This window comes from Melanerpes formicivorus, unplaced genomic scaffold (genome assembly GCF_026170545.1).
Source record: "Melanerpes formicivorus ecotype bairdi unplaced genomic scaffold, bMelFor1.0.p_v2 SCAF_29, whole genome shotgun sequence".
Taxonomy (NCBI): domain Eukaryota; kingdom Metazoa; phylum Chordata; class Aves; order Piciformes; family Picidae; genus Melanerpes; species Melanerpes formicivorus.
The window spans coordinates 5,211,324-5,238,729 of NW_027142381.1; the positions used below are offsets into that span (position 1 = coordinate 5,211,324).

Below are 27,406 nucleotides of genomic sequence, written 5' to 3' on the forward strand. Positions count from 1 at the left end.
TCTCCAACTCCCTCAGCTTGCCCATATGTGAGAGATGTTCCAGCCCTCTGATCATCTTTGTGGCCCTCCTCTAGATTGGGTATATTAAAAATACTCAGGTAACCACTGGAACAGCTGCTGACCCCCTGCCAGCTACCTGAAGAGTGGTTGTAACCAGGAGGGGGTTGGTCTCTTCCCCCGGACAACCAGCACCAGAACAAGAGGACACAGTCTCAAGCCACATGAGGGGAAGTTTAGGCTGGAGGTGAGGAGAAAGTTCTTCACAGAGAGAGTTGTTGGCCACTGGAATGTGCTGCCCAGGGAGGTGGTGGAGTCACCATCCCTGGAGGTGTTCAAGAGGGGATTGGACTTGGCACACCTTACTGCTTCTATGACTAGAGAGAGAAGAAGCTGATGTGCTCTGGTTTGGCTACAAAAAAAAGCCCTTTGATTTGGGCTGTAGTTCTCAGTGTCCAAAGGAAAGAGGCCATAGGAAGGGAAATCCCTAATAAAGTGCTCATGAAAACATACACCTTGCTGCCAAGGAGTTAAAACCAGTTCCAAAGTGGTGAACTGAAAGGAAGAGAAGGAAAAAGGAAAGCAGTGTGGAGAGGAGGAAAGAAAGGGAGATGGTGAGGGATGGGAGACCCATGGGGGTGGATAGAGCACAGCAAGGCAGGGCTGGCTGGGGCTCCAGCCCCTTCTGCAAAACTGGGAGGGCTGGGTGTGTGAAATCCTTCACTTCTGCCTCTCCCTCTGGTTTTTGTCACTGCTTTGTCTTATTGTTGCAAGGAGGGATCCAGCCGGCAGGCTGGATGTGACCCCCCTGTGGGGTGGCAGGGCATGGCTGCAGCCTTGCTGTCCCCCTTGCCACGAAGTTTAGAGGAAAACAAATGAGTTTTGACACATCTTGTCTATTTACAGATGAAAGGGGCTGTTGTTAATTATCTTCATCCCTTTCAGGCTCAGGGAGCTTTGGGGTGAGGGAAAGACGCAGAGTCAAGCAAGGCAGCTTGAGAGGCATCAGCTCCAGTTTACTCCTGCACACCAAAAGCCTTTCCCAGCCCTTGAACCTGCCCCTGGTGCTGCAGACAGCACCACAAAGCCCAAGAGAAGGTCACAGAGAACTGCCTGTATCAAACTAAACCAGCTTTGGCTGAAGGCTTGAGGTCCATGCTTTGCAGAGGCCGTTTGCTGTTTCCTGTTCCTTGAAATAAGTTGAATTCCATTAATACAAAGGGGAAGAAATCAGGATTTTTGCTGAGGGACTCTGAGGGAGGGGGGTGAGGGGAGAGAAGCTTCAGAGCTGATTCTCCAGCCCAGTTTTCTCATCAGAAACCAGCCCAAAGAAGGAGGAAAAAAAAATCCCCCAACCCTTTCCCCACTGCTCTCCCTGCAATTAGGGAGTGATCAGCTGCCAAAGTGTGTGCCTGGGGCTTTGCTTTCCCTAAACTGTTTATTTTCTTGGAGCACAGATCACATTTGGAAGAGTTTAGGCAGGCAGAGGTCCTTTCTTGCCTGGGCTGCTCTGATGAGAGCCAGAGCACAAGAGGCAGCTGCCAGCCCAGCTCTTGGGGTCCCTGCATGTCCCTCACACTCTCTGGGGGGTTGTTTTCTTCAGGGCTGAAAGCTGCTATCACCTCTTTGTTTCCCCCTTGCCCCCCAGTCCTTGGCACATCCTCCATTTCAAAGCAAGCTCCTGCCTTTCCTGCTGCCATCCTGACACTTCTGGTATCCAGTGATGAGCCCCAAACCAGTCCTGATGCTCCCATAGGTGGATCAAAGGGAAATGACTGACTTCTGTGACAGCCTGACTGCAGACACACTTCCAACAGCTGGATTTTGGGCAGGGCACACATCACTTCCCCCACCCAGGGTGGGGGATGGCCAAGCCTGCAATGGGATTGGTGTCCCCCAGCCATGTGTAGGGACTCAGGAGCTTCCTCCAGCTCTCACTGAGGGCACAGCACAACGGACACTCAAGCACTTAGGTCAGGAGGAGCTGCACAGCGAGAAGGTCTCAGCTGCAAGAGGAACCAAAGGCCAGCTGAAGGGGAGCTGGGCAAGCTGAGACAGCCATGGTGAATGCCTTTCACTTGGCTTTTAATTGTAATGTGCACAACCATCAAGCCAGACAAAGCTCTGCCCTGTGTGATTTTCCATAACTAAGCATCCTGCTGGTCAAGAAACCCTTGCACTGTCCCCGTCCTGCATCCCTGCAAGGGCACATGGTGCCCAGGGAGGGATGAGAGAGAGATCCCAGGGGGCTAAGCACTGTGAAGCTAATGAGACTTGAGCGGTGTGTGACGGCTTCCCGGGGCCCTCCCAGCGCCGGGAGGTGCAATCTGCTTCCCATTAAGGCAGGCAGGGCAGAATGGGTCCCGCTCAGCACAGCAGAACAGAGCAAGCATTGTAACCTCAGCTTTCAGCAGATGAGGAATAACAGGATACAACCTGATCCACTACTAATTCCCCGCTCGTGTCTTCCAAAGGGATGGGGTTTTCTGGGGGCTTTTGCATGTTCTGTTCCAATGAGGAGGTTTAATACCAGCCCTGCCTGCCTTGCTTTCTAAGTAGAGCAGAAAGTTGCTCCTCGGAGCAGGGGGATTGACCATGCTTTATTTGCATCCCATAGGATGCATCCCATAGGATGCAAATGAAGGTTTCTCCTGCAGCTTTGCTGCCCATTCACAATCCTATTTCATTTTAACAGATCCTTGCCACGAGCCCAGGGTCTGCAGCAAGCAGCTGCTGCCACTTCTGGGGCTGCCAAAAGAGAAGAGGCAATGCCTAGTGTCATTTCTCACCCCGGGAAAACCTCCTTCCCCCAGCACTTTGACTGCTTTTGGCCGATTCTCCCCCCCTGCTGATGCTGGGGATTTCAGCCTTCATTTCCTCCAGAGAGAGGAAAAATCAAGCTACTCCTGGGGGTGAAGCTGGCTGCCAAGACTGCCTTCCCAGCTGGGCAGAAGAGAGGAGTCATTTGATAGCTGCTCTGCCCGGCACAAGAGCAGCACTGCCCGGTGCCCCCCCGGTCCCTGCGGCGCTGCACGTTCTGCTGGACACGCAGGAAAACCACAGAAAGCCTTCCCTGAAGTTTCCCTGGCTGGCTGTGCAGCCTCCTTGCTTTTCTGCTCAAAGTCAGGCAGTTAGCAGTTGTATCAGTAAAACCACAAGCCAAGCACCCTCTCCCTGTCAGCTTTCCAGTGAAAGCCTTTTATCCTTCTCTCTGTTTCCTGTACCCATCAGTGGTGAGGCTCCAAGCTGGCTGTCAGAGGGGAGGGAGCGATGCTGGCGAGGTCAGCCCAGCAACAAAGCTTCCCAAGGTCAGAATTTGCCTACAGTCAGGGAACACACATTTTATTTCCTTTTCCCCCAAGTCTCCAGCTCTCCATCTTCAGGAGAATGAGCCACGTTTTAGCCCTCAGTGGCCAGCATGACTCAATAGCTGACTAACCCAGATGGGCTTCCCTCTTAGCCAAGATGCTGCTGAGGAGTAATCCTCAGGTGAGACTGAGCACACAGGGAGGCCAGCACACGAGGATGGCTTCCTTCCAAACCCCCCCTCCACAGCCTGGTGCTACCCATGGACAAGGGGAGGGTGAAACACCTGGAAGAGCATATTGCCACCCTGGGCTCCACGTTGCTAGACAAAAGCAAGCAGTCCTGGGGCTGAATGTCCCATTTCCCAGGGACTGAGATGTGTCAAAACACAGGCTGCTGGGTGTCAGTGAGACAGGCAAACCCAAAGCTGAGAACTGAACATGGGCAGGGACTGCACTCTGTGGTTTGGTCTCTCTTTTCCTGAAGGTGCCAACCAGCCCCTTTTGAGATGCAAAAGATCCTTCTGTGCTTTCCTGAGCGCTGGCAGGATGCTTGGCCAGTGGCCAAAGGGGTTTTTTTCTCCACCCCATCAACCATGAACCAAGGGACTACACCATGCCTAATGATGAAGTGTCAGACTGGAAGGGATGAGTCAAGCCTGTGTCTGGGTCACTCACGGGGTGAGCAGGGACCTCAGGGCTGGGCTCATGGGGGACAGATGGAAATGTCTGGTTGTGAGCAACCAGAGCTGCATTAACTAGGCCTGAGATGCAGGAGTCTGTCCAGGAAAGCTCCAGCCATGCGAGCTGCTGGCACACTTCACCACAGCACTACTAGGTCCTGGGCTTTGCTGCTCACATCTCCTCATGCAGGGCTCACAGCCTTCTGCAGCCCAACCCTCTCCACACGGGATCTCCGCTCCTGGCAGCCCCACAGCAGCGCACAAGAGACAAGAAACAACCCAGCCCCAGCCCAAATACCTCAGTGCCCCTTCAAAATGCTCGATGCCAGCACCCTTTGTGCTGAACACCTTGGTGCAGCCCTTCTCCTCCCCGTGGCAGCAAGGAGCAGCAGTGGCAGCAAGGAGCAGGGGTGGCAGCGCGGAGCAGGGGTGGCAGCAAGGAGCAGTGGTGGCAGCGCGGAGCAGGGGTGGCAGCACGGAGCAGGGGTGGCAGCGCGGAGCAGGGGTGGCAGCACGGAGCAGGGGTGGCAGCACGGAGCAGGGGTGGCAGCAAGGAGCAGTGGTGGCAGCGCGGAGCAGGGGTGGAAGCACGGAGCAGGGGTGGCAGCACGGAGCAGGGGTGGCAGCACGGAGCAGCGGTGGCAGCACGGAGCAGGGGTGGCAGCAAGGAGCAGTGGTGGCAGCACGGAGCAGGGGTGGCAGCGAGGAGCAGGGGTGGCAGCAAGGAGCAGGGGTGGCAGCACGGAGCAGGGGTGGCAGCACGGAGCAGGGGTGGCAGCGCGGAGCAGGGGTGGCAGCACGGAGCAGGGGTGGCAGCACGGAGCAGGGGTGGCAGCACGGAGCAGGGGTGGCAGCAAGGAGCAGGGGTGGCAGCAAGGAGCAGCGGTGGCAGCGCGGAGCAGGGGTGGCAGCAAGGAGCAGCGGTGGCAGCAAGGAGCAGGGGTGCCTCCAGTGCTTCTATCGCCGTCCTCCTTTGCACCACTATTTCAGATCACTGCTTTCATTCAAAGAGAGCAGCAGCAAGCGTGGGAGGTGGAAACTCGACCTCAACAGCGAGTCAGAGCCCCGAGCCCAAGTGATGGATGAGCTCACTAAACACCTTCCTTTACCACTGCTAACGATGCACCACGTGAAAGGGCTTGGGGAAAAAGAAGTTTAAAAGGTTCTATCAAAGCTTCCCATGAAGCTTGAGTCTCCTAATTGGGAAATATAGCCAGAGGTGACAGCCACATTGAGGCTGGTTGGTAATGAGCTGGGCACTGCTGTGTGGAGGAGAGATGCTTTTCTTGCTTGGTGGCAGGAGAGAAGCCTGGACCTGGGCAAGGAACCAAACTGCCCCTCACTAGCTGACAAAAAAACCCCCACATAAAATAAGCAAGGCAGTAGCTGGTTTAGACAAGAGAAATAATCACAGGGTGATTGGAGGGCTTCCAAAGCAAGGAGGAAGCACAAGTGTGTGTGGATTCATTATTTCACCAGCTGATTTAATAACAATTTCTGCTGCCTGACTCCCTGCTCCGCCGTCCAAGTCGGGAGGATGGATTTAAAGAATCTCTGCCATGTGTCAAAGGCAAATCTAATTTCCACTCCCCCCAGGAGCAGGGGAAGTGGAGGAGCAGTTGCTTAAGAAAAAAAAAAAGAAATTAAAAAGATCACACTTTTCACAGTCAAAAGGCCTCTTCTAATCAAGCATGAGGCTACAAAACACATTCAGGGGACTACAAAACACATTCAGGGGACTACAAGCACCTAAAAATCAAAGAGGCAGGATGGATGCACAGCTTCATTTGCTTCTAACTGAGTTGGGCTGGCAAAGTTAATGCTGGGGGAGGGGGGAAGAGAACCTCAACCCACCACACCTCCATGGGGAGGAAAACCACTGGATTATTCCTGAAAGCAGTTGCAGGAAGGGAGGGAAGGAGGAAGGTGGAGAGTGGCTGGAAACGGAGGGTTTCAATCCCAGGTAGTGCCTTTGACTACCTGAAGCTTTCAAACCCGTGGCACAGCTTGAAGGGTGTGAGCAGGCTCAGAAAAGCCAGGCCACAGGAAGGGCTGCTTGCTGCTGCTGCTGTCACCTCATCCCAGCCTTGGGCTGTGTTGATCTGCTGCAGGATGTTTTCTGCTGCTTCTGGCTGTCAGTTCGTTTGCTCAATGAGGAGGCAGCAAAGGCAATTCAAGCCTTTGCCAGGGTCAAGATTCATCAGTGGGGGGAAGCAGTGGTACTCCCTCGTTTGGGTTAATTGTTTTAAGCAACCCAGACAGCTTGCAGAGGGCAACAAGCAGGTTGAGAGCTCACTTTACAGAGTGAGTCAATGGAAAAGCTTAGGCCCCTTCCAAGGTGACAGCTTGCCCCGTGACACGCACCCGGCTGCCGTTTCACTGGCCATGCATTATTCACAGTTTAGCTCAAACAGCTTCAAAAGTAGGTCCTTGCTAACACCAGCTCCCCCTGAGCCAGCAAGGTGTGGCAGGGCTGGCCCAGCAGCTCTGCTGGCACACAGGAAGGAGCCACAGCCCGGCCTCGATGCCGTAGCTGTGAGGGATAACCTCTCCCAACAGCAAAACGAGAGCCGTGCAGAGAGGTTTGGAAACCACCTGCTCCCACTGCACAGATGAAGGGGTTTGCAACATCCCCCCAAAATCACAGCACCAGGCAGCACCTCAGGCTGGGTTTTGCTCCCTGTGCTGGAAAGCACTTTGCTGCTCGTGGACAGCCACCTAACACAGGGCAGAATAAAGGCTCATTGACGCAGAGGAGCTCACCCACTCGTGGATCCCACAGGGCTCCAGCTCACAAATTGTCTGCTCCTCTCCAGCTGCCAGCATGCCTGCTGTGCACACACACATGCACACAGATGAGATTCCAGTGAAGGGCCTGCAGAATTCTTGCTCCAGCCTCCTCCCACCACCAGCAGATTTGTGTTGGATGCTCTGAAGGGATTGTTTGTTGCAGGAGCTACGACTTCTCCTGCTGCTCGCCCACAAGCTGTCGGCGGCAGAGGAGGATTTTCATCCACATTCATTCTCTCTCTGTTGTCAAAAGGAAGGGCACATTACTCATGCACTGGGCTTCCCCCTACCCTGGGGTTTTGGGGTTTATTTGTTGGGTTTTGTTTTTGCTTTACAAGGGCTCTGTAAAGAAATGCAAGCAGGCACTGCAAGCAAGTAGGCAAAAACTCAGCATTCCTCCAGGACAGAAATGTTTTGTGCTCCTGATGAAACGAGCAGTGGGATGTGAAAAGATCATTCCTGCCAGCAAAATAAGGCTGCTTAACCTCATCACTAAATCCAAACACCCTTCTGTTTTAACAGGTCTCTGTACCTGGCTGCCAAGTGTGACAGAGCACATCCAACCTGCAGCTAGGCGTTGGTCAAGTGCTGGAACTGGCTGCCCAGGGAAGTGGTGGAGTCACTGTGTTCAAAAATCCTGTAGATGGGGCACTTGGGGACATGGCTTGGTGAGCATGGTCATGTGGGGTCGATGGTTGGACCTTAGAGGTCTTTTCCAACCAAAGCAATTCGATGCTTTTACAAACATGGTGACTCCAGCACCTCCCTGGGCAGCCCCTTCCAATGCCTGAGCACTCCTGCAGGAAAGACATTTCCCCTAATGTCCAATCCAAACCTTCCTGGCACAAATTCAGGTCATTTCCTCTTGTCCTATTGCTTGTTCACTGGGAGAAGAGACTGACCCTCACCTCACTACAACCTGATGTAGAGAGGGAGAAGTTTTCCCCTCAGCATCTTCTTTTCCAGGGTACACAACTTCAGTTCCCTTGGCCACTCCTCATAAGACTTCTTCTCCAGACCCTTCATTGCCCTTTGCTGTCTTGGGCAAGTCTGCCAAACTTCCCCTATCTGAAAAAGAGGTTTTACCTGATGGAAAATGTGGAGTTACAACAGGAGTAATCGATGTTCCTTCAGACACTGCCCACTGCTCAGCCCAGTGTGGGCCAGGCACCACCTCTCCATCCCCTCCCTGCTGCATCCCTGACTCTTCACTAGCGCTCCTGGGCACAGCAGCAGCACAGGCAGCAAACAAAGGCAATGTCCTGGCCCTGACTCTTCAGGGACGGCACAGACCCTGCAAACCCACCTCCTCCCTCCCCACAGAGTGCACAAGCCCATGCTCCAAAGCAGTTCTGGATGTGGGGAGCTCTGAGTGCCTGTTCTGCTTTCGTGATGCTGAAGGCCAGCGCTTGGCAGCAGGAGGAGCAGGGAGATTCCAGGATCTAAGTCAACACTTGCTAGCTAAACACTGGACTGCAATCGTGTCCCTAGGCAGAGCCAGAGACCTGCAAATTACTTTAGCAGGCTGGTTTCACCCTCCTGCTATTGGCTACCCTTCCAGGCAAAACATTGGGCTTTATCCTGGAAGTTTAATATAGCTGTATGGGATTCAGAGGGAGGCACAGAGAGGGAGAGAGCAAGTGAGAGACAGACAGATTTCCACTATGCAAAAAAAGTAAATAAATAATTTAAAATTCCTGAGGTCACTTGGCAGAGGTTTGGGTGCTCCAGTGCCAGGCAGCAGGGCACAGCCAACGCTGAGAGTTTCTCCCTCGATTTGGCTGATTTGGCTCTTTCCAGGCACACTCTGACTGTGATGCCTGGGGTGAGATGGAAACAGAAAGCTCCCAGCCTCCCCCTCTGCCTACACAGCAGGTTGCCTGCAGGTTGCCTGGCTGAAGCACAACCAACTGGGAAAAATCCCTTCCAGCTCTGCCAGGCACCTGTCCCCATCCTCCTGCTCTGGCTGCTCTGCTTCTGACCATCACCTGGAGCGAGCACAGCACTTGTGGAATGAAGAAAAGCCATTTCCCCTTGCAGCTACTTTGCCACAGTGCTGGTGAGGCTGATTGGCTTTGCCCAGTACTTGGTCAAGCTGTATCCATCTGTGAGGCCTTGCTCCTCATGCCAGTGAGAGCTCAGCAGAGGTACCAAGTGGGCCAGGACGGGCTGGTGCAGGAGGAACTGATGCACCCCACTGCTTGTGGCTGCCCCCACTGCCCAGTGGAAATGCCAACAGGCATTTAGAGAAGGGGGGGAAGCTATCTCACTAAAAATGGGACTGTGGCCATCTGAGGAGGCAATGCAGTGACATCCAGGGGCCACCACCCCTGAGCAAGAAGAGAAGAGCATCCCACTAGTCTGAGACCCACTTGATCCCACAACTCTGGAAACGTTTTCATCAGAGAGAGGCATCAGCACTGCACTGCCACATCCACCTCCTGCAAGAGCACTCCCACCACTCCTGACTGCAGGGCTACCTGAACTCCAGGTCCTTCCCAAACCCTTCCAGCATGTCTAACCCAGCTGCAGGGGCCAGGGGACTGCACCAGGAGCACTGGGAGACGGTAGCAAGCGTGAGCCTGGAGAAATGATGCCTCCTCACAAAGCCCTGGCAGGGAGGGCAATGTGTGTGTATCTGCTCATTAGGAGTCAGTGTGCTAACGAGCATGTCCCTGGCAAACAGGACCCAGGAGCACAAAGCATCCCAAAGACACAGAGTTCTAATTAGCAAAGTATTTTTGAGTAATTCTGCATCTCTGGACTGGGAGCTCCTCATGATGGCCTCCACCAGCCCTGCCTTGTGCTGTAACCCCTAATTATCAATAGGGAACCAGGGACAAAGCTGAAATATCCACTGCAAGGTCTAGAATCACCATGCAGGAGAGAAGAGAGCAGGTTTGCACATCCAAAACATAGGATCACATGCTTCCCAGGGCAGGATCCTCCAGGCAGCTTGCAACACAATCATAGAATGGACTGGGCTGGAAGGGAGCTTAAAGATCACCTAGTCCCAATCCCCCTGCCTATGGAGGGACACCTTCCACTGGATCAGGTTCCTCAAGGCCCCATCCAACCTGGTCATGAACTCTTCCAGGGAGGGGGCACCCACAGCCTCCCTGGGCAACCTGTTCCACTGTCTCACCACCCTCACTGTAATTTTTTTCCCCCTAATTTCCAGTCTGAATCTCCCTTCTTCCAGCTCAAGGCCACTGCCCCTCATCTTATCACTACAAACCCTGTAAAAATTCCCTCCCCAGCTTTCCTGGAGGTCCTTTCCTTTCCTTTCAGGTACTGGAAGGCCACTATTAGGTCTCCCTGGAGTTAATCTAGGGGCTGACTCCAAACTGTCCTTTTCTAACCCCAAAGTTGCCTTGGAGGAAAGTCAGAAGACTTCTTCTCCAACAGGAAAGAAACCAAATGAAAACAAACAAAGAGCTCAAAGAGGATGAAACGGCTTAAGGAAGCATTATTTGCCTGGTGGACATTACCAGGTTGGCCCTGCAGGGAGAAGGAGATGAGGGAAAGGGACATCCATCACCTGCCTCTGCAGCAGCCCTGGCAAATCCCATCCTACAATCCCTTGATGGGGCAGGCCCAGCAGCCTGCCTGTTCCCAGCCCCCGGGGTCGCTGCTGTGTGGTCAGGGCTCGTTTGTGGCCAAACCCTCACCCCTGCTACTCACACTGTGGAAAACCTCAGCTATGTCCCAGGCTCTCCCAAGGAAAGGCCAACGCTGCAGCAGGCTGTGGGATGGAGCCTTGCAGATCGCTGGCACATGGAGGTGCTTGCACAGCCACTCCCAGCGGATAATTAAGGACAGGGGGTGGTAATTAAAGGCAGAACGGCACAAAGAGCTGCTTGGATTTTCTTTTTTTGCTGCTGTTTTGTTCGCTTTCAAGAACTTCTTGTCTTTGGGGGCTGCAAAGAGCTCCCCACTGCAACATCGGAGTAGCTTTAATAATGCCCTGATGGGCTGGCAAGGGGTGTGCGTTTCCTACTCTAATTAAGAAACACCCCCGAGGGTATTTGAGCTCAATGCTCCTTAAAAACCCTCCACACACAGAAGTGGAGTTACCACTGCCCTGGCACGGAGGTGCTCCTCCACTTTTGGGTGTCTGTGGACCAGATGGTGCAAGGATACTGAGCCAGATCTCCGAGAGACGTGGTCCTAATCCTGTTGGCCCATGCTGTCCTTTACTCCCTTGTGTCTTTCAAGCTAGAGAAGAGTAGATTTAGACTGGCTGCTAGGAACAAGTTCTTTACCATGAGGGTGGTGGAACACTGGAACAGGTTGCCAGAGGAGGTAGTTGAGACCCCACCCCTGGAGAGGTCCAAGGTGAGGCTCAACAATGCTCTGGGCAGACTGATCTAGTTGAGGATGCCCCTGCTGACTGCAGAGGGGGTTGGACTGGGTGACCTTTGGAGGTCCCTTCCAACTCAGACCATCCTATGATTGTGTCTATTCTCCTCCTGGGTGTATTTTACTTCCCTCTTCCTCTCTTTTCTGCTAAAGGTTTTGGGTTTTCTCACTAGATTAATCTCCCCTATGTCTACAAACAACATCTACTACAACATCAACCAAAACTCTCTTGGGACCACGAGCCAGCACTTGGATCCTGATCCTGACTCTGCCAGATGGCAGCTTCTTTTGTATTTCTCACTTCCATAAACACAATGATTAAAATATAGCACAAATAAATAACAAAGCACAACACCATGGACACCAAGGGCTCCTTTTCATCCCCACCAACCTCACCTGTGGGTTCCTCGGCTCCACGGATCCAAGGTGTTGGCAGCCAGGATGCTTTGCTGAGGACCCAGGCAAAGAGGGGACCAGGGTCAGTCCCTCCCATATTTTTCAGCCATTCACTCCCATATTTCTACTCCAAATTTACTGTTTACTCCAGATCTTTATCCAAACAGTTCCCTTCATGCAAATGTGCTGCCAGCCATGGCGTGCATGGTGCCTGCACGTTAATTGCCAGCTCATTAGGATGCCTCAGAGCAGTTTGTCTCCTGGCCTCCAATGGAGGATGGATAGTTCAGGTTTTCCAGCCTGCTCCCCCTGCCTGGGCACTACTGTGCTGCTCTGCACCTGGGATACACAATGGGGAAAGGAAAATGGGAAAGGATGAAAACACCTCTGGGTGAGCAAGGAGCAAGCTGGGAACACAGCCACACGTGGGGGAAACACTGGTGAGAGAGGAGACAGCTGGGGATTCTGGAGGTTGGAGAAGGTCTTGTCCTCCCAGCTCCCCTGCAGCCCTGGCTAATGGTTTTAAGCACTTTCCTTCGTGGTGGTTGCTGCAGATGGGCAAGAGGCAGCTCCCACCAGCACCCACATTTGCACAGCATGGCCAAAAGCAGCATGGAGAAAGGCCCTTCTTGCTCCCCTGAGCCTGTGGCTGGCACCAAGGATGCATGGAGCAGGGAGGGGAGAGTGACCCAGCAGGGTGACAGTGGCTTCTGAAAGCTGACTCAATACAGAATTAGCCAGGTTGGAAAAGCCCTTTGAGATCATCAAGTCCAACCTATCACCCAACACCACCTAATCAACTCAACCATGGCACTGAGTACCTCATCCAGGCTCTTTGTAAACACCCCAATGTTGGTGACTCCACCACTGCCCTGGGCAGCACATTCCAATGGCCAATCTCTCTTCCTGTGAAGAATTTCCTCCTAACACCCAGCCCAAACCTCCCCTGGAGCAGCCTGTGTCCTCTTCTTCCACCACAGGTTGCCTGGGAGAAGCGACCAGGACTCACCAGGACTGAGGCTTCCTCTTCATGATGCCCTGGCGTCTCCACTGCGAGTGTGGGCTGAGGTGGTAGGTGAGCTGCCGGCAGAGCTTCTCCATGGCCCCGAGGGAGTCTCCTTCCTGCAAAGACAAAGAGGGACACCAGGTCAGGTGTGCCCAGTTCTGGGCCCCTCAATTTAAGAAGGACATTGAGACACTTGAACGTATCCAGAGAAGGGCAACAAGGCTGGGGAGAGGTCTCGAGCACAGCCCTGTGAGGAGAGGCTGAGGGAGCTGGGGTTGTTTAGCCTGGAGAAGAGGAGGCTCAGGGGAGACCTTCTTGCTCTCTACAACTACCTGAAGGGAGATTGTAGCCAGGAGGGGGTTGGTCTCTTCTCCCAGGCAACCAGCACCAGAACAAGAGGACACAGTCTCAAGCTGTGCCAGGGGAAGTTCAGGCTGGAGGTGAGGAGAAAGTTCTTCCCAGAGAGAGTTGTTAGCCATTGGGATGTGCTGCCCAGGGAGGTGGTGGAGTCCCCATCCCTGCAGGTGTTCAAGAGGGGACTGGATGTGGCACTTGGTGCCATGGTTTAGTAGTCATGAGGTCTGTGGTGACAGGTTGGACTTGATGATCTTTGAGGTCTTTTCCAACCTTAGTGAGTCTATGATTGCCATCAGACCCACAGGGTGCTCAGACCACAGAGCAGCTCCCTGCTTGGCAAGTCATAAGGCACCATGCTAAAGTTGTGTGGGAAGGAGGACAAAGAAACTCCACCAATGGCCAAGATGCTTCCAGGATGGAGCATTTCACCAAAGGCCACCCTGTGCTGCACACCCATGGACATTGCTGCTGGAGCATGAAGGCAGGGGTGGTGCACAAGTCCTGCCTGGATAAGGATGATGAGGTCCCCTCTTGGCTGCTGTGCTGGGGTTCAGGGGACACACGTGGCAGGGCCATCTCTTTGCAATTCAGGCAGCAGCACCGTGCCCACTTGACTCCAGACAGCAGCTCTCAGCACTGAAGTTGATTAAAGAAACCAAACTGCCCATCTGTGACCATCAGAACTGCTTTACAGAAGAGCAAACACACTCAGAGGCTCTGTGAGCTGATGGAGATCTTGGGACCAGCTCTCATCACAAACTCTCCAAAAAACTATTATTGCTGGGGAGGGGAGGGGGAAACCCAAATCCACTTCCAAGACAAAGAAGGAGTTTGGTGGAGCCTGCTCAGCTCTGATGAAAATTTCCACCCAAAAGAAAAAGGGGCTTGGGGAAACTTCAGCTCTGAAAGGTTGCAAGGATTTGATTGTAGAGCTTTTTGCTTCCTAAAAACCACCACAGAAATATCAGTGGCTGGGGTTTAGTGGCCATGGTGGGCTTGGGTTGATGCTTGGACTCCATGGATGGTCTTGGAAGTCTTTTCCACCAAAACAACTCCATGGTTCTGTGATTTCCATTGAACATTTCCCCACCCACTCTCTGGTCCCTTGTTTTCTGCCTACCTGGCATTGCTATTAGAGCAAGGGTTGCTCTATCCAGGACCCTAAAACAAGCTGCCCAGCCAAGCCCTGTGTCAGACTTCATTACTCACCATTTCTGGGAACAAACCAAAGCAAACCCATCCCAGAGCTAAATTCATGTGCTTTGCAATGTATTCATGCACCCTACCCATTGAGACCCTCCCCTCCTGGACCCTTCTCATGTGTGTGGCAGCAGGGTGGACTTATTGCTGGTAGAACATCAAACAAACTCCTGTTGCATGATTCATCCTGTGCCTTGGGGAGGTGATGGAGCTCCACCAACCTGGGAGTGAGGTAGGGCAGTTGGGGGGGAGGCAGCAGAGCTGTGTGCAGCTCAAGGGGTCAGCAAGTCTGGCCCCATCCTCTCTGTTTGGATAACACTTCAGAAGCAAAGTGAAGTTCCCTGAATTCAAGAGACTAAGGCATGCAGACATGTGCCCTGCCTGGCTTGCTCTCTGAGGGGTCACAAGCAGAGACCAACCTGAGCTGAAGAATGATACTGATTAAAAACAATCAATAAAACAAATCAGGATGTGGCAGTGTGGGGCCTGGCTTTATGAAACTGCTGCATCATGACACATCCCAGAGAGGACACAGAAACCAAAGAAGCCCCAGAAGAGGCAATCAGCCTGGGCTCAGCTCTCCACTGCCCTTCACTCAGGCTGATTGCTCAGGGTTTGGCTGTGTGCTGGGATGAGCTGGGCAATGACCTGAGGAGGACGCTGCACCTTCTCTGCCTGGACACCCAATTACTGCTGCCTTCACCTCCTCCCCTCGTGCCCTGGCAGAGCTGTGAGCTGTGTTCTGCGCAGCCTAATTTATGCAATGCATTCTCCCACCTCAACTCCGAGGCAGCAGAGCAGGACTGGCCTTATAAAGATGTTATAAATATTGATTTCACCAAGGAGCAGAAGGGATGTTGACAAATCACCTCTGGGTGTGCAGGGAAATGATTACAGCATGTTTTCCCAGGGTGGAAACAAAACACAAAGCCACAACCCCAGGACAGAAAGGGCATTTTCTTGCAGGTGGCAGGAGCAGAATTCATAGAGCAGAATCACTAAGGTTGGAAAAGACCTCTGAGGTCATCAAGCACCACTGTCAATGCACCACCACCATGCTCACTAAACCATGCCCTGAGCTGCCATGTCTCCATGGGTCTCTTTTAACACCCCCAAGGAGGCTGACTCCACCACCTCCCTGCAGAGCCTCTTCCAGGGTTTGAGGAACCTTTCAGTGAAGAAGTTTCTTCTAATACCCAATCCATGTCAGAGCCTTCATAAGACTCTGGTTTGGGCTCCTTGCTCCTGCACACTGCATTCCCATCACTATGCTTCACCAGCCCATGGGTGGTCCCTGCTTCAAGACCCCCCTGGTTTTAGGTCCCTCCTTAAACCTCTGTAATTCCTCCTGAGAGCCTTGCAGGAGGCTCCAGAGGAGCCCCAGGCTTGAGCCTCAGAGTAGAAGAGCTGCCCTGGGTTGCACAGGACATGTGTGATGAGAAGGGATTTAGCTGATGTGGTGCCAAAGGCAGACTTCATCCTAGGAGCTAAACAAAGGCTTTGTCACTGTTTATGATCCAAGTCTATCAGGAAGTAATTGAGGCTGACACACACCCTGGTGGGACCGAGCCCAAGAGCTTGTTTGCAAACTGAGTCAGCTTAAAACTCAGCCCAGCTCACTCATCTTCCCCAGGCTCTAACCTCACTGCCCAGGGAAAGGCCAGAGCAGTGCCTGCAGGGCAGCCAGGAGTGCTGGGGTCAGTGTGTTACCCTGGCAGGATGCCAAGCACTATTCCCATGGGCTCCCCAATGCCCTGCCAGCATCACACCCTGGTGCCAACCCTCTCTCTGATGCAGGGTAGCACTCCTGCTCTCCATCTAGCATAGAATCATTTAGGTTGGAAAAGACCTTTAAGATCATCAAGTCCAACCCTCAGCCTAACACCACCATGGCCACTGAACCACATGAACACCTCCAGGGATGGTGACTCCCCCACCTCCCTGGGCAGCCTGTGCCTGACCACTCTTTAAGGAAGCACAAGTTTCCTAATATCCAACCTAAGCCTCCCCTGGTACAACCTGGGGCCACTTCCTCTTGTTCTGTCACCTGATATTAAGGAGAAGAGACCAACCCCCACTTCACTCCAACCTCCTTTCAGGGAGTTGTAGAGAGACAAGGTCTCTCCTCAGCCTTCTGTTCTCCAGATTAAACAATCCCACTTCCTTTAGCCACTCCTCATAAGACCTGCACTCTAGACCCTTCAGTAGCTTTGTTGTCCTTCTCTGGATGTGCTCCAGCACCTCAATGTCCTTCTTACCAGTGAGGCCCCAAAACTGAACCCAGTATTTGAGGTGTGACCTCACCAGTGCTGAGCACAGGGGCACAAATACTTCCCTGATTCCTGATACAGGCCAGGATGCCATTGGCCTTCTTGGCCACCTGGGCACACTGCTGGCTCACATTCAGCCAGCTGTCAACCAGCACCTGCAGGTCTTTTTCTGCTGGGCAGCTTCCAGCCACTCTGCCCCAAGCCTGTGGGGTCAGTGTGACCCAAGTGCAGGACCTGGCATTTGGCTTTGTAAAGCCTCATACAATTGACCTTAGCCCATTGATCCAGCCTGACCAGACCTCTCTGCAGAGCCTTCCTACCTTTGAGCAAATCAACACTCCCACCCAATCTGTTGTCATCTCCACATTCCTCTCTGCTCTGTACCATCAGCATCCATGGGCATGATGTAAGAGCAGACACAAATCCCCTGGCACAGGCAGATGCTGCTGCTGTCCTCCCTTGCTGCTTCCAGACATTCATCAAAAGCAAAGGTCTTTGTGCCCCACCTACATCAGTCTCTATCACATCAGTTATGGATGGCCAATGCAAGGCTGGGGTTTTACTGTGGTCAGAGGGCACACGAGTGGCACAGCAGGCTCACCTCAACGCCCAGAGACTGAAACCCACAGCACTGGGTTTTGGCAAACACAATGTGCCCTTTCCACAGAAGGGCCAATAATCAAGAGCAGGGCAAGGAGAGCTGACATTTTCATTCAGCTCAGTCTTACCACCAGCACCAAACCACAGCAGCAATCATTCCTGAAGCATCTCACAGGGGTGAGGCTCTAGCAAAGGCATCACCAGCGACAGCGTGGAAGATCTGGTCCCTTCCAGCATCAGTCATGGTGCACATGCATGGAGAAGTGCATCTGTTACTCTGGTTTCCAAGCTCTGGGAGGAGAACTGAAGAGCATCTCAGGGTTGGGAAGATGAGACAGGCCACACAGGGAGTTCAGGATGCTGCCAGGAAACAGCCTGTGCTGTAGAGCTGGGCTGTGCCCTTTCCCTTAGCACTACACTCAGAGGCCAGCTGATAAACGTTGGGAAGATGATGGTGATGAGCCCACAGCTGAGCTCCCTACACATCCATCAGCTGCACATCTGGAAACATCTGAGAGTCTGTTAAAGCTCTTGGTGTCATGGTTTTGAACAAACCTGTACAGATCCTACAGCAAACAGGGGGAGAAACCTGGGCAAAGCATGCTGCAAAACTGCCCCACTTGGGTACTGCTCAAAGCAAAGGCACTCTGCAAGGAGAGGGAAAGCTGCACAGCACACTCCCCTCTTCTCCTCCTCCTTGGTTGATCAGCTGGAAAGCTGTGAGGAGAAGCACAAAGGTCAGCAAGGCTGACAGAGCTCACAAAGAGCAAGCCCAGGTGGAGCAAGCATGAGCTCAGAGGAGCAGTGTTTGGGCCAATATCTTGCCTTCCACTTGACTGTGTCCTCTTGAACCTGGCAGAGACCCAGCAGAGTTCCTGGCCATCAGACATGATGCTGAGCACAGGATGGAGGGGGGGATGAGGGGAAAGTTGAGAGTCGAGATTCTTCCCTGCAAAGGGCCCCTTCCCCTGCTGTTCCTCCTCCGGCTGTGCCTGCCTCCAGCCTCAGGAGAAGGACAGGGCTGCTCGCTGCTGGGAGGAGCCTGGAGATGGATGAGATTTTAATCCCTTAACAGATTTCAGCTGGAAGAGGGATTCGTGGCACATGCCCCAGCTGCAATCCACAGCCAGCCCCTCGCCAGCAGGCTCTTGTTCAACTGCAACACAAGAGGGAACGGCACGAGCCAAGCCCTCTCTGTCCCCATGGCACATGCTGGAGACCACCAGGCTCCTGACCCTGGCTCCAGCCCCCAAAGCAGAGCTCTGGATGAAGGGATGGAGCAATAGCACTTGAAACACAAATCAGTTAAACTCCAGGCATAAAAGGGAGCTGTCAAAGGCCAGAAGCCAGGCTCACCCCCTCTGTGTCCTGCTAAACCCACCCTGGTTTCTGCAGGGGAACTTCCAGAAGGTCTCACCTGCAGCTTAGGAGAGAAACCACTCAGCCTCTGTCAGCCCCAGTTGTTATCACCCAGCATCTGAGCACCACCTCTAACCACAGCTGAGCAATCCTTGGACAGGTTCCTGGGGGTAATTGGAAGCAGGGAGGTGACACCATGGGAAAGCAAACGTGGGATGAGCAGGACCATGGGTTGGGTTTTGTTTTCCTCTGGGGGATAAATAACCACAGCATCACCGCCTGCCCTCCCTGCATCACCCCTGTGGCAACAACTCCCCGGGCCGTGCGGATTTGTGCTCACAAAGGCCGTTTCAGGGCTGCTCCAGAAGCAGCAGCCAGAGAGCTCGGAGGAGGACGCAGGCAGCTGAAAGCCTTGGTGATAAAGACCTTGTTGCAAATTAATTTGTTTTCATTAAGAAATGAATCACCCACTCCTCCTCCCGCAGCAGCCCCGGGGGTGTGCAGAGCCCCGGGGGCTTGCACCGGGGCCAAGCACCGAGTAAAATAGGCCAACGGAGATGATTAAAGAGCCCGGGGAGAGAATTTCCTGCCGCAGCACAGCGGGGAATTGACCCAAATTAGAACAATTAGCCATTGTCCCCCGGCAGAGGAAGCAACAGGTTTTGTCTCCTGCTATTACACAGCCCCACATTCTGTCACTTGCAATCAAGCTCTGAGCAAACCAAACCCAAACCCAAAGGTGCTGCCCTGCAAGCTCACCGTGCACGGAGTCCCACACTGGCTGTCCTGATTGGGGGTTTTTACTTCATTTAAAATCAATATTGCCCCTCCCCACCCCCTTTTCTGCTCCTTTTAAACAACTTCCCAGCCTTGCAGCCCCCCTTTCCAGCTGCTGCAGGATTTGCAGCTGCTGCTCTAAGGCACAAAAGGCTCTGCCCGTGCACAAACTGGGGCAGGGGAGCTGTGCTCCCCCTGGGGCCTGTGCAGTGGGTGGTGTGGAGAGCCCTCAGCCAAGATGCTCGCTTCCCATGCAGTCCAATGAATGGTGACCCTTAAAAAACATGACCTGTTTCACACCCAGAAAATACAGAGAATGGTTGAGTCCCTTCCAAAGCCTCCTCCTTGACTTGTCATGAGTGATTAGCTAGGAGCATGGGATGACAGTCAGGAATATTAAGGAAGAAAAACAAGTTGAGAGAAAGAAGCCTGTGTTCACAAGGGTAAACAGTCAGTACCCACTGCAAGACAAAATAGTGGGAGAGGTTGCAGGAAGCCCTAGGAAAGGTCATCCTCAATGGCTATGATGTGTCAGATCAGTTATTACAAATCAGCAGCAAGCAAGGGAGAGCAAATCCCCAGCAGCCCATGGTGAGGTAGGGATGGGCTTTGGGGGTTGGAAAGGATGACAACAGAATGAAGAGGAAATGTTATGTCAGCACCATGAAATGGCCTCATGTGCAGAGCTGTCACATGCCAGGACATCCCTAACATGGGCCAAAGCTGCTGGGCCACAGGAGAGCAAGCCACAGGAGGAGATTGTTTAGCCTGGAGAAGAGGAGGCTCAGGGGAGACCTCATTGCTGTCTACAGCTACCTGAAGGGAGGTTGTAGCCAGGAGGGGGTTGGTCTCTTCTCCCAGGCAACCACCAACAGAACAAGAGGACACAGTCTCAAGCTGCACCAGGGGAGGTTTAGGCTGGAGGTGAGGAGAAAGTTCCTCACAGAGAAAGTTGTTAGCCATTGGAATGTGCTGCCCAGGGAGGTGGTGGAGTCACCATCCCTGGAGGTATTCAAGAGGGGACTGGATGTGGCACTTGGTGCCATGGTCTAGTAGTCATGAGGTGTTGGGTGACAGGTTGGACTTGATGATCTTTGAGGTTTCTTCCAACCTAATTGATTCTATGATTCTATGTTTAGTTTGGAGGAGAGGAGGATGAGGAGAGACCTTCTCACTCCCTACAATTCCCTGAAAGGAGGCTGCAGTGAAGTGAGCATTGGTTTCTTCTCCATAGTATCAAGTGACAGACCAAGAGGAAATGGCCTCAAGTTGGACCAGGGGAGCTTTAGGTTGGATAGTAGGAGAAGTTTCTTTCCTGAAAGGGTGGCCAGGCATTGGAACAGGCTGCCCAGGGAGGTGGTGGAGTCACCATCCCTGGAGGTGTCCCAAAACATGTAGACATGGCACTCTGGGACATGGTTTAATGGCCAGGGGGGTGTTAGGTGGATGGTTGCACTTGACAGTCTTGAAGCTCTTTTCCAACTAAACCAACTCCATGGCCTCCAAATCCCTAGTAGGAAGGCAGCACCGGGAGGCAGAGGGACACACCTCAGGCAGTTAGCCAGTGAAAGCCACGTCCACCACTCACCAGCCGTGAGCCACCCCCAACCCCAGTCAATGCAGCAGCCAGGAGAAAGCTCTGCCTGCCCCAAACCCCACACCCAGCCACAGCAGAGGCCCCAGAAGGGCTTTCCCCAGCCGCTGGCATCCTGCTCCCTGGCGCCAGGGCCCTGGGGTTTAATAGGAACCGAATTTACGATTCCTTCCCTTTTGATGTAGTCACGAGGAGCTGAAGTCATCTAATGGCTTTCTGCTTTTCTTCCCCCCCCTCCCCCCCTTTCTTTCTTCTCCTTTTTTCCCTCCATCCCCCCTTGCTTTCAAAGCATGGGGCTAAATTGCAGCCTATTGTTGCATGCTGACATCTGCGCTGCAGCCAGCCCCAGCAAGCCCCTGCCAGACTTTCTCTTTTGAAGCCCTAATGGAGTTTTCTCCAGCCATTTGTCCTCCCTCTGTGAGAGCAGGAGCTGAGGAGGTAGGAAAGGTTTTTAATCCACCATTGCCCTCTCACCCAAGGCCAAAGCAATCCCACACCCAGCTGGCAGCGAGCGGTCAGGGTGCTGCGAGATGATTCCATCACAGGAGGCCTGGTAGTTGCTCTTAGCTTCAGGGTTGCTCCTGCAGGGCTCACTGCAACTGAGCTAATCCACTTGATCATTCCTGAGTTCCCCAGGTATGCAGCCATGGGGTCAGACACCACCCAAGCCTCCCCCTGCTCAAGGTCAAGGGCTGAGCAGAGACACTCTGATGGCTTTGGGTAAGGGAAGGACATGCCCAAGAACTAATTCACATCACAAACCAGCCAAGACAAGACCAGCTGGTCCTGGAAGGTCTCTTACATGAGAAGAGGAATTTGGTTCCTTGCAGGAAAAATGCCTCTTTTTTTTTTTGCCATGGGAAATTCAGATTTGGGGTTGGTGACCCCTCTGTCAGCACAGCTCCAGCAGTGAGTCCTTCCCAAGCTCTGCTTACGTCCAGCTATCCATGTAGCAGCAGGGGGGGGTTTGAAAAGACAACAAAACCAAACCAGCTCCTGAATTCTCACTGTGGGAAGGGCCCATAGTGGTGAGGCTTGGTCTGTGGGGTGCAGGATTTGGGTCATGGACCTGGGAACAGCCAGTGAGACCCTTGCAGAGCTGTCAAATCACTATGTGTGGCCAACTCCTTTCCTTGGAGGCTCTCTGCTGGGAGAGGAACATCTCCACCTTGGACAAATCTCTCACTTCTGATCTGCAAGCTTCTGTTTTTACAATGACCACTGTGGGTCCAGGGGAACTCACCAGGACAGTCAAAGCCCAGCATCCAATGAGGTCCTGTGTCTTGTTTCAAGTCTCCTAACACAGGGGTGTTTCCACAGCAAACTATCTCAAATATTAGGAAGTGGTTTGTGGGAAATTCTACTGAGAGGATGTTAAAAGATGCACAGAAATAGAAATGCAGAGGCACAGAAGCTGCACAAACCCAATGCAAGCCCTCCAAACAGCTCCAGATGCTCTCTGGATAAGGAATGTTGTCCATACTGGAAACCCTGCTCCCTTCCCTCTGGTTTGCTAGGGTAGAGGCTTTCCCATCAAAAGTTGCCTCTTAAAGAAGGGCAGAGTCAAAAGCAGCTGTCTGAGGAAGGTGTCCAGAGAAGGGCAACACAGCTGGGGAGGGGTCTGGAGCACAGCCCTGTGAGGAGAGGCTGAGGGAGCTGGGGTTGCTTAGCCTGCAGAAGAGGAGGCTCAGGGGAGACCTTCTTGCTCTCTACAACTACCTGAAAGGAGGTTGTAGCCAGGATGGGGTTGGTCTCTTCTCCCAGGCAGGCACCAACAGAACAAGAGGACACAGTCTCAAGCTGCACCAGGGGAGGTTTAGGCTGGATGTTAGGGAGAAATTCTTCCCAGAAAGAGAGATTGGCCATTGGGATGTGCTGCCCAGGGAGGTGGTGGAGTCACCATCACTGGAGGTGTTTAAGAAGAGCCTGGGTGAAGCACTTGGTGCCATGGTTTAGTTGATTAGATGGTGTTGGGTGAGAGGTTGGACTTGATGATCTCAAAGGTCTTTTCCAACCTGGTTAATTCCACTCCACTGCATTCCACCCTACTCCACTCTATCATAAAGAAGCAAAGATAAAGATGCCTTTTCTTGCTGCTTTGAGGAGGGGAAGGCCCACTCTTCTATCCATTAATAACCTGCACTCTGATAGAAGATAGAACTTGCCATCCACCAGCAAACCCTTGGGACAGGAAAGAGCATCTTGGAGATCTTGCAAGCACTGGGAAGAGGAACCACTTTTTATCCACATTCCTGATCAGAAAACTCATCCCATTAGCTGGCAAAACCCAAACCATCCAGCACAGCTCCAAACCCCGTGCCCAGGCCTGCAGCAAACCAGGAATGCCAATCCCAGCTACGCCACAACATGCCCCCAGACTGAAGAGGCTTTTGCATAAGACTTAATGAGGCTTGTGGCCACGATTAGCTGCAAGCCTTGCCCTCAGAGCACGTAGCCTAAGCAGCACTTCTGGTCTTCATCACTTTATTGGAGAAGCCTGAGACACTGGCAGGAGCAGTGGCTGATGGTGTCCCTTAGCAGATGGCAGGTACTCCATGCCAGGGCAGACAGCATCAAGTCTGGCAGCAAGCATGGCAGGATTAACATTTTGTGGAGTTCTCACTGACAGTGGCATAAAACTCAATGAGGCAGAAAGTTGGCAACCAGTGCAAGCCATAAGTGGTCTCAATCTGGGGATTTCTGGGCAGGAGGTGCCCACAGGGATAACCAAGCTCTCTAGCTGAGGGTAACTGCCTGACTCACTGCCCCTTGCCATGCTCGTTGCAGCTGCTCTCCAGAAGGTCTCATTAACTCCTTGGTCCAAAAGGGGCAAGTGGCTTAGATCAGATTAACCAAATAGCCACTGAGTCTGACATGTGCACTGGATTCATGGTTCAAACATACCCCAAGTCCTCTGCTTCCAGGCAGACCTATCAACAGTGCAAACCCTCTCCCCAAGACAGTCCAAACCACAAAGGGACAGGATCTTGCCATCAAATGCTGGTTCAGAGGTGGGAGGGGATGCTGACCTCTCTAAGATGACCAGCAAGGGACTGGGCACCAGCAGAGTTAATTCTTCTACTCTCAGAGAGGGATTTGCTCCTGTTCAACCCTTAACCAAAACCAGCCAGAGCAGTGCAGCTCTCCACTGGCCTGACACACCACCAAGCCACTCCCAAACCTGGGAAACCCATGGCTGAGCACACCTGCAACGTGAGGATGCTCCAGGCATCCTGGGACAGTCTGCTGAGTGGTCACCTAGGACAATCACAGTGTGCCAAGGACCTCAGCAATCAAACCCTGTGCTGTGAAGGAGCACAAAGGAGGAGCTGGCAAAGCTGCAGCAGTAGCAGAGCACTGACAGAGGAAATGTGTAGAAACAAAGGGAAGGAATGTAAGCCATTGGTTTGCAGCTCAGACACCTCTATAGGCAGTGCTCACCATCTGAAAGGCCAAAGGAAGATGCACTTGCTTCAGTGTTGACACACCAAAATGAAAGGCAGGGTTTACCAAGAGAGCCAGAAGGACGAGATGAATGGCAGCCCAGCAAGTCATTCAAAGGGCTCCTGGAGTAATATTGCACTTGGACTTCAGAGGAGCAATTAAAGAAGGCAATAAACTCCAAGGTGATAGATAGCCCCAAGGGGAACGTGGTAAGATAAAGGGAAATTGCACAAAAGAATACAAGAATCTTCTGTGAGAGCCACTGGAGGGAAGACAGTTCAGCTTCCCCTGCAGAGGGGAAAGGAGCAGCAGGCAAAAGGAGGTAGGGAATGGCAGAGAACCTGCAGGCTGCTTTCATAGTATCATAGTATCACAGTATCACAGCCTTGAGCTGCATTGCCCCACACAGCAATGCCCCAATGCCACCACCTCCATCCTCAGGTGAGATGGGCACTGCGAAACTGTGACTGTGGAGCAGGCTTTTGTGCATCAACCCCTCCAGCATGTGCTCCTGACATGCAGAGGAAGAGCCTCAGCCAAAGCAACTGGACCCATTTCAGTGTCATAAATGGAGTGACTAATGGGAAGGCCATTTAGATGCCAGTGTTCCTTCCTGGAAGGGTCAGCTGGATCATCCTCTTAATGCCAAATGCATCTGTATCCTTCTGACAGACACAGGGACTTACAATAACACAAAGCAAGCAGCTAAAACACCCCAGCAGAGCCATTCATTACCCTGGAAACATCTCAGCAAACAACCGACCGGCGAGTTAATCATTACAGCTGCTGCAGAGACACAGAGGCAGCCAAGGTGCTGCCCTGACTGGGCTGCAAATGGGCAAGAGGGCTCAGAGGTCTGCTGGAGTCAGTGTGGTCACTGGGAGGTGGCACTGCCCTTCCTCCTGCACACACAGACAGGGAGGATTGAAGGATGGCTTTCAGAGCCCTGAGGCACACGGAGCCCCGGGGCAGCAGGTCACCAGTGGGGTTCAGCCACTCCACATCACTCATTGTCATTGCCCAAGGGCAGTCTGCAGGCAAAGTTCCACAGGGTTTTGGCAGCAGGGCTGGCCCTCCCCTACAGACCCCATGGGTCTGCTTGCCCAAGCCATGTCCCAAAGTGCCATGTCTAGGAGTATTTTGAACACCTCCAGGGATGGTGACTCCACCACTGCCCTGGGCAGCCTGTTCCAATCCCTGACCACTCTCACAGAGAAGAATTTTTTCCTAGTATCCAATCTAAACCCCCCCTGGTGTAACTTGAGGCCATTCCTCTTATCCTACCACTCATTACTTGGGAGAAGAGACCAACTCTCACCTCACTCCAACCTCCTACAAGGAGTTGTAAAGAGCAAGAGCTGCTGGCTGTCGTTTGTCCCCCTCAGCCCAGGGTTAAAGCAGAAGTAGATAATCTGATTATTTATGTCCCAGATGTAGGACAGCACACAGAGATTTTCCCAGCCCAGCAAGTCTCCTACAGAGCCTGTGCCTCAGCTGCACCACACGGGATCCCACGGGAAGCAAACCCCAGCCCAGGCTCTTATTGCCGTTGGAGGAGAGCAGGATTGTCCCTGGGATACCACTGCAAATATTTATGTCATTCCAGGGGGGCTCTCAGCCCCTTGCCACAACTCCTGGGAGCCTCATGACATGCACAAGAGCCTGAGAAGGGGCAGCAGTGACCTCCTCGCTTCAGTCAGCCTCAGTGGGCACAGAAAGGTGGATCCCAGGGCAACCCTCAGAGCAACATCCACCTCCAGCTCATTAACCACTCTGAGGCCCTCATGGACACAAGAGACCTGGGGGGGTTCTTTTGCTTTTTTTCCCCTCTTTTAACCTAAAGCAAAAGGTAGGATCCCAGTAAGGAAGCAGCAGCCTGGAGCAGCAGCTGTGCTCCAGCCAGGCTCTCCCAGCAACAGTTCCGGGACACAACGAGGCTGGAGGGAGCTGGGGGTCACTTCATCAGCTTTGGCTCCAACCAGATGCCAAACTGTGACCACAGACACAAGAGCTGCTGTGGGGATTTCCTGGAAAGCTGGAGGGAAAGGAGAAAAGCAAAAGTGACAGCAAAGTCAGGAGGGTTAGCAAATCACCTAATGACTGCAAAACTCTTTGAAGATGGGAAGGGTGGGATAAAGCTCTTGCCCAAATCCCCAGACATCCCAAACTGGGAGCTAGTCACTTGCTGGGCTTTGGACAGAAATCACAGTCCCTGCCATCTGTGAAGAAAAATCCAGCTGATAACCTCCCTTGCTGCAGGACTTCAGCTCTCTGCTGTTCTTTATCACTTTTTGCCTAACAGAGACAGTGCAGCTCCACCCCCTCTGGAAGGGGCAATCACCTGGTGATTCCCAGGGGAAGGAGGACACATCCTCCACGTGGAGTGAACAGAGAGAGGGACTCCTACCTGAAGGGAGGTTGTAGCCAGGTGGGGGTTGGTCTCTTCTCCCAGGCAAGCAGCACCAGAACAAGAGGACACAGTCTCAAGCTGTGCCAGGGGAGGTTTAGGCTGGATGTTAGGCAGAAGTTCTTCATAGAAAGAGATTGGCCATTGGAATGTGCCTCCCCACTGGAGGTGTTTAGGAAGAGACTGGATGGGGTGCTTGGTGCCATGGGTTAGTTGATTAGATGGTGCTGGGTGATAGGTTGGACTCGATGATCTCAGCGGTCTCTTCCAACCTGGTTAATTCCATTCCATTCCATTCCATTCCATTCCATTCCATTCCATTCCATTCCATTCCATTCCATTCCATTCCTGTTTCCTCTCACCTCACCAGCACCCCACAGGATCCTGTCCCATCCCAAATCTGCAGTGCTGCTCACTGAGACATCTCTGTTTGGCTGAGTGAAAGCATCTCCAAGCCCTGGCACAGCCAAAGGCCCCAAGGGGCTGCAGAGCTGCCCTGGCAGGGTGACTGTGCTGAGGGCTGCAAATCTCTATTGCCAGCAGAGCTTTTGCTTGCTCAGTATGCACACCTGTGAACCAGGCTGGAAATACCAGGTTGTTCAGTCTGGAGAAAGCAGGCTCAGGGGAGACCTGGCTCTCTGCAACTACCTGAAAGGAGTTTGGAGCAGTTTGGAGCAACTAACAAGTGATAGGTTGAGAGGAGATGTCCTCAAATTGTGCCAAGAGAAGTTTAGGTTGGGTATTAGGAAACATTTCTTCCCCTAAAGGGTTGTTAAGCCCTGGAGCAGGCTGCCTTGGGCAGGGGTGGAGTTCCCATCCCTGGAGAGATTTAAAACCCCTGTAGATGTGGTGCTGGGGG

The 27,406-nt window shown here is 52.9% G+C and overlaps 1 protein-coding gene across 1 annotated transcript in view; it reads right to left on the reverse strand.

Annotated features, from left to right (window-relative positions):
* The window catches only part of LRRC75A (leucine rich repeat containing 75A), an 80,689-nt gene that overhangs the window by 9,080 nt on the left and 44,203 nt on the right, over nucleotides 1–27,406 (reverse strand). The window contains exon 3 of the mRNA XM_068154643.1: nucleotides 12,543–12,655. Within this exon, the coding sequence (XP_068010744.1) occupies nucleotides 12,543–12,655 (113 nt within the window). The remainder of the gene's footprint in view (nucleotides 1–12,542; nucleotides 12,656–27,406) is intronic.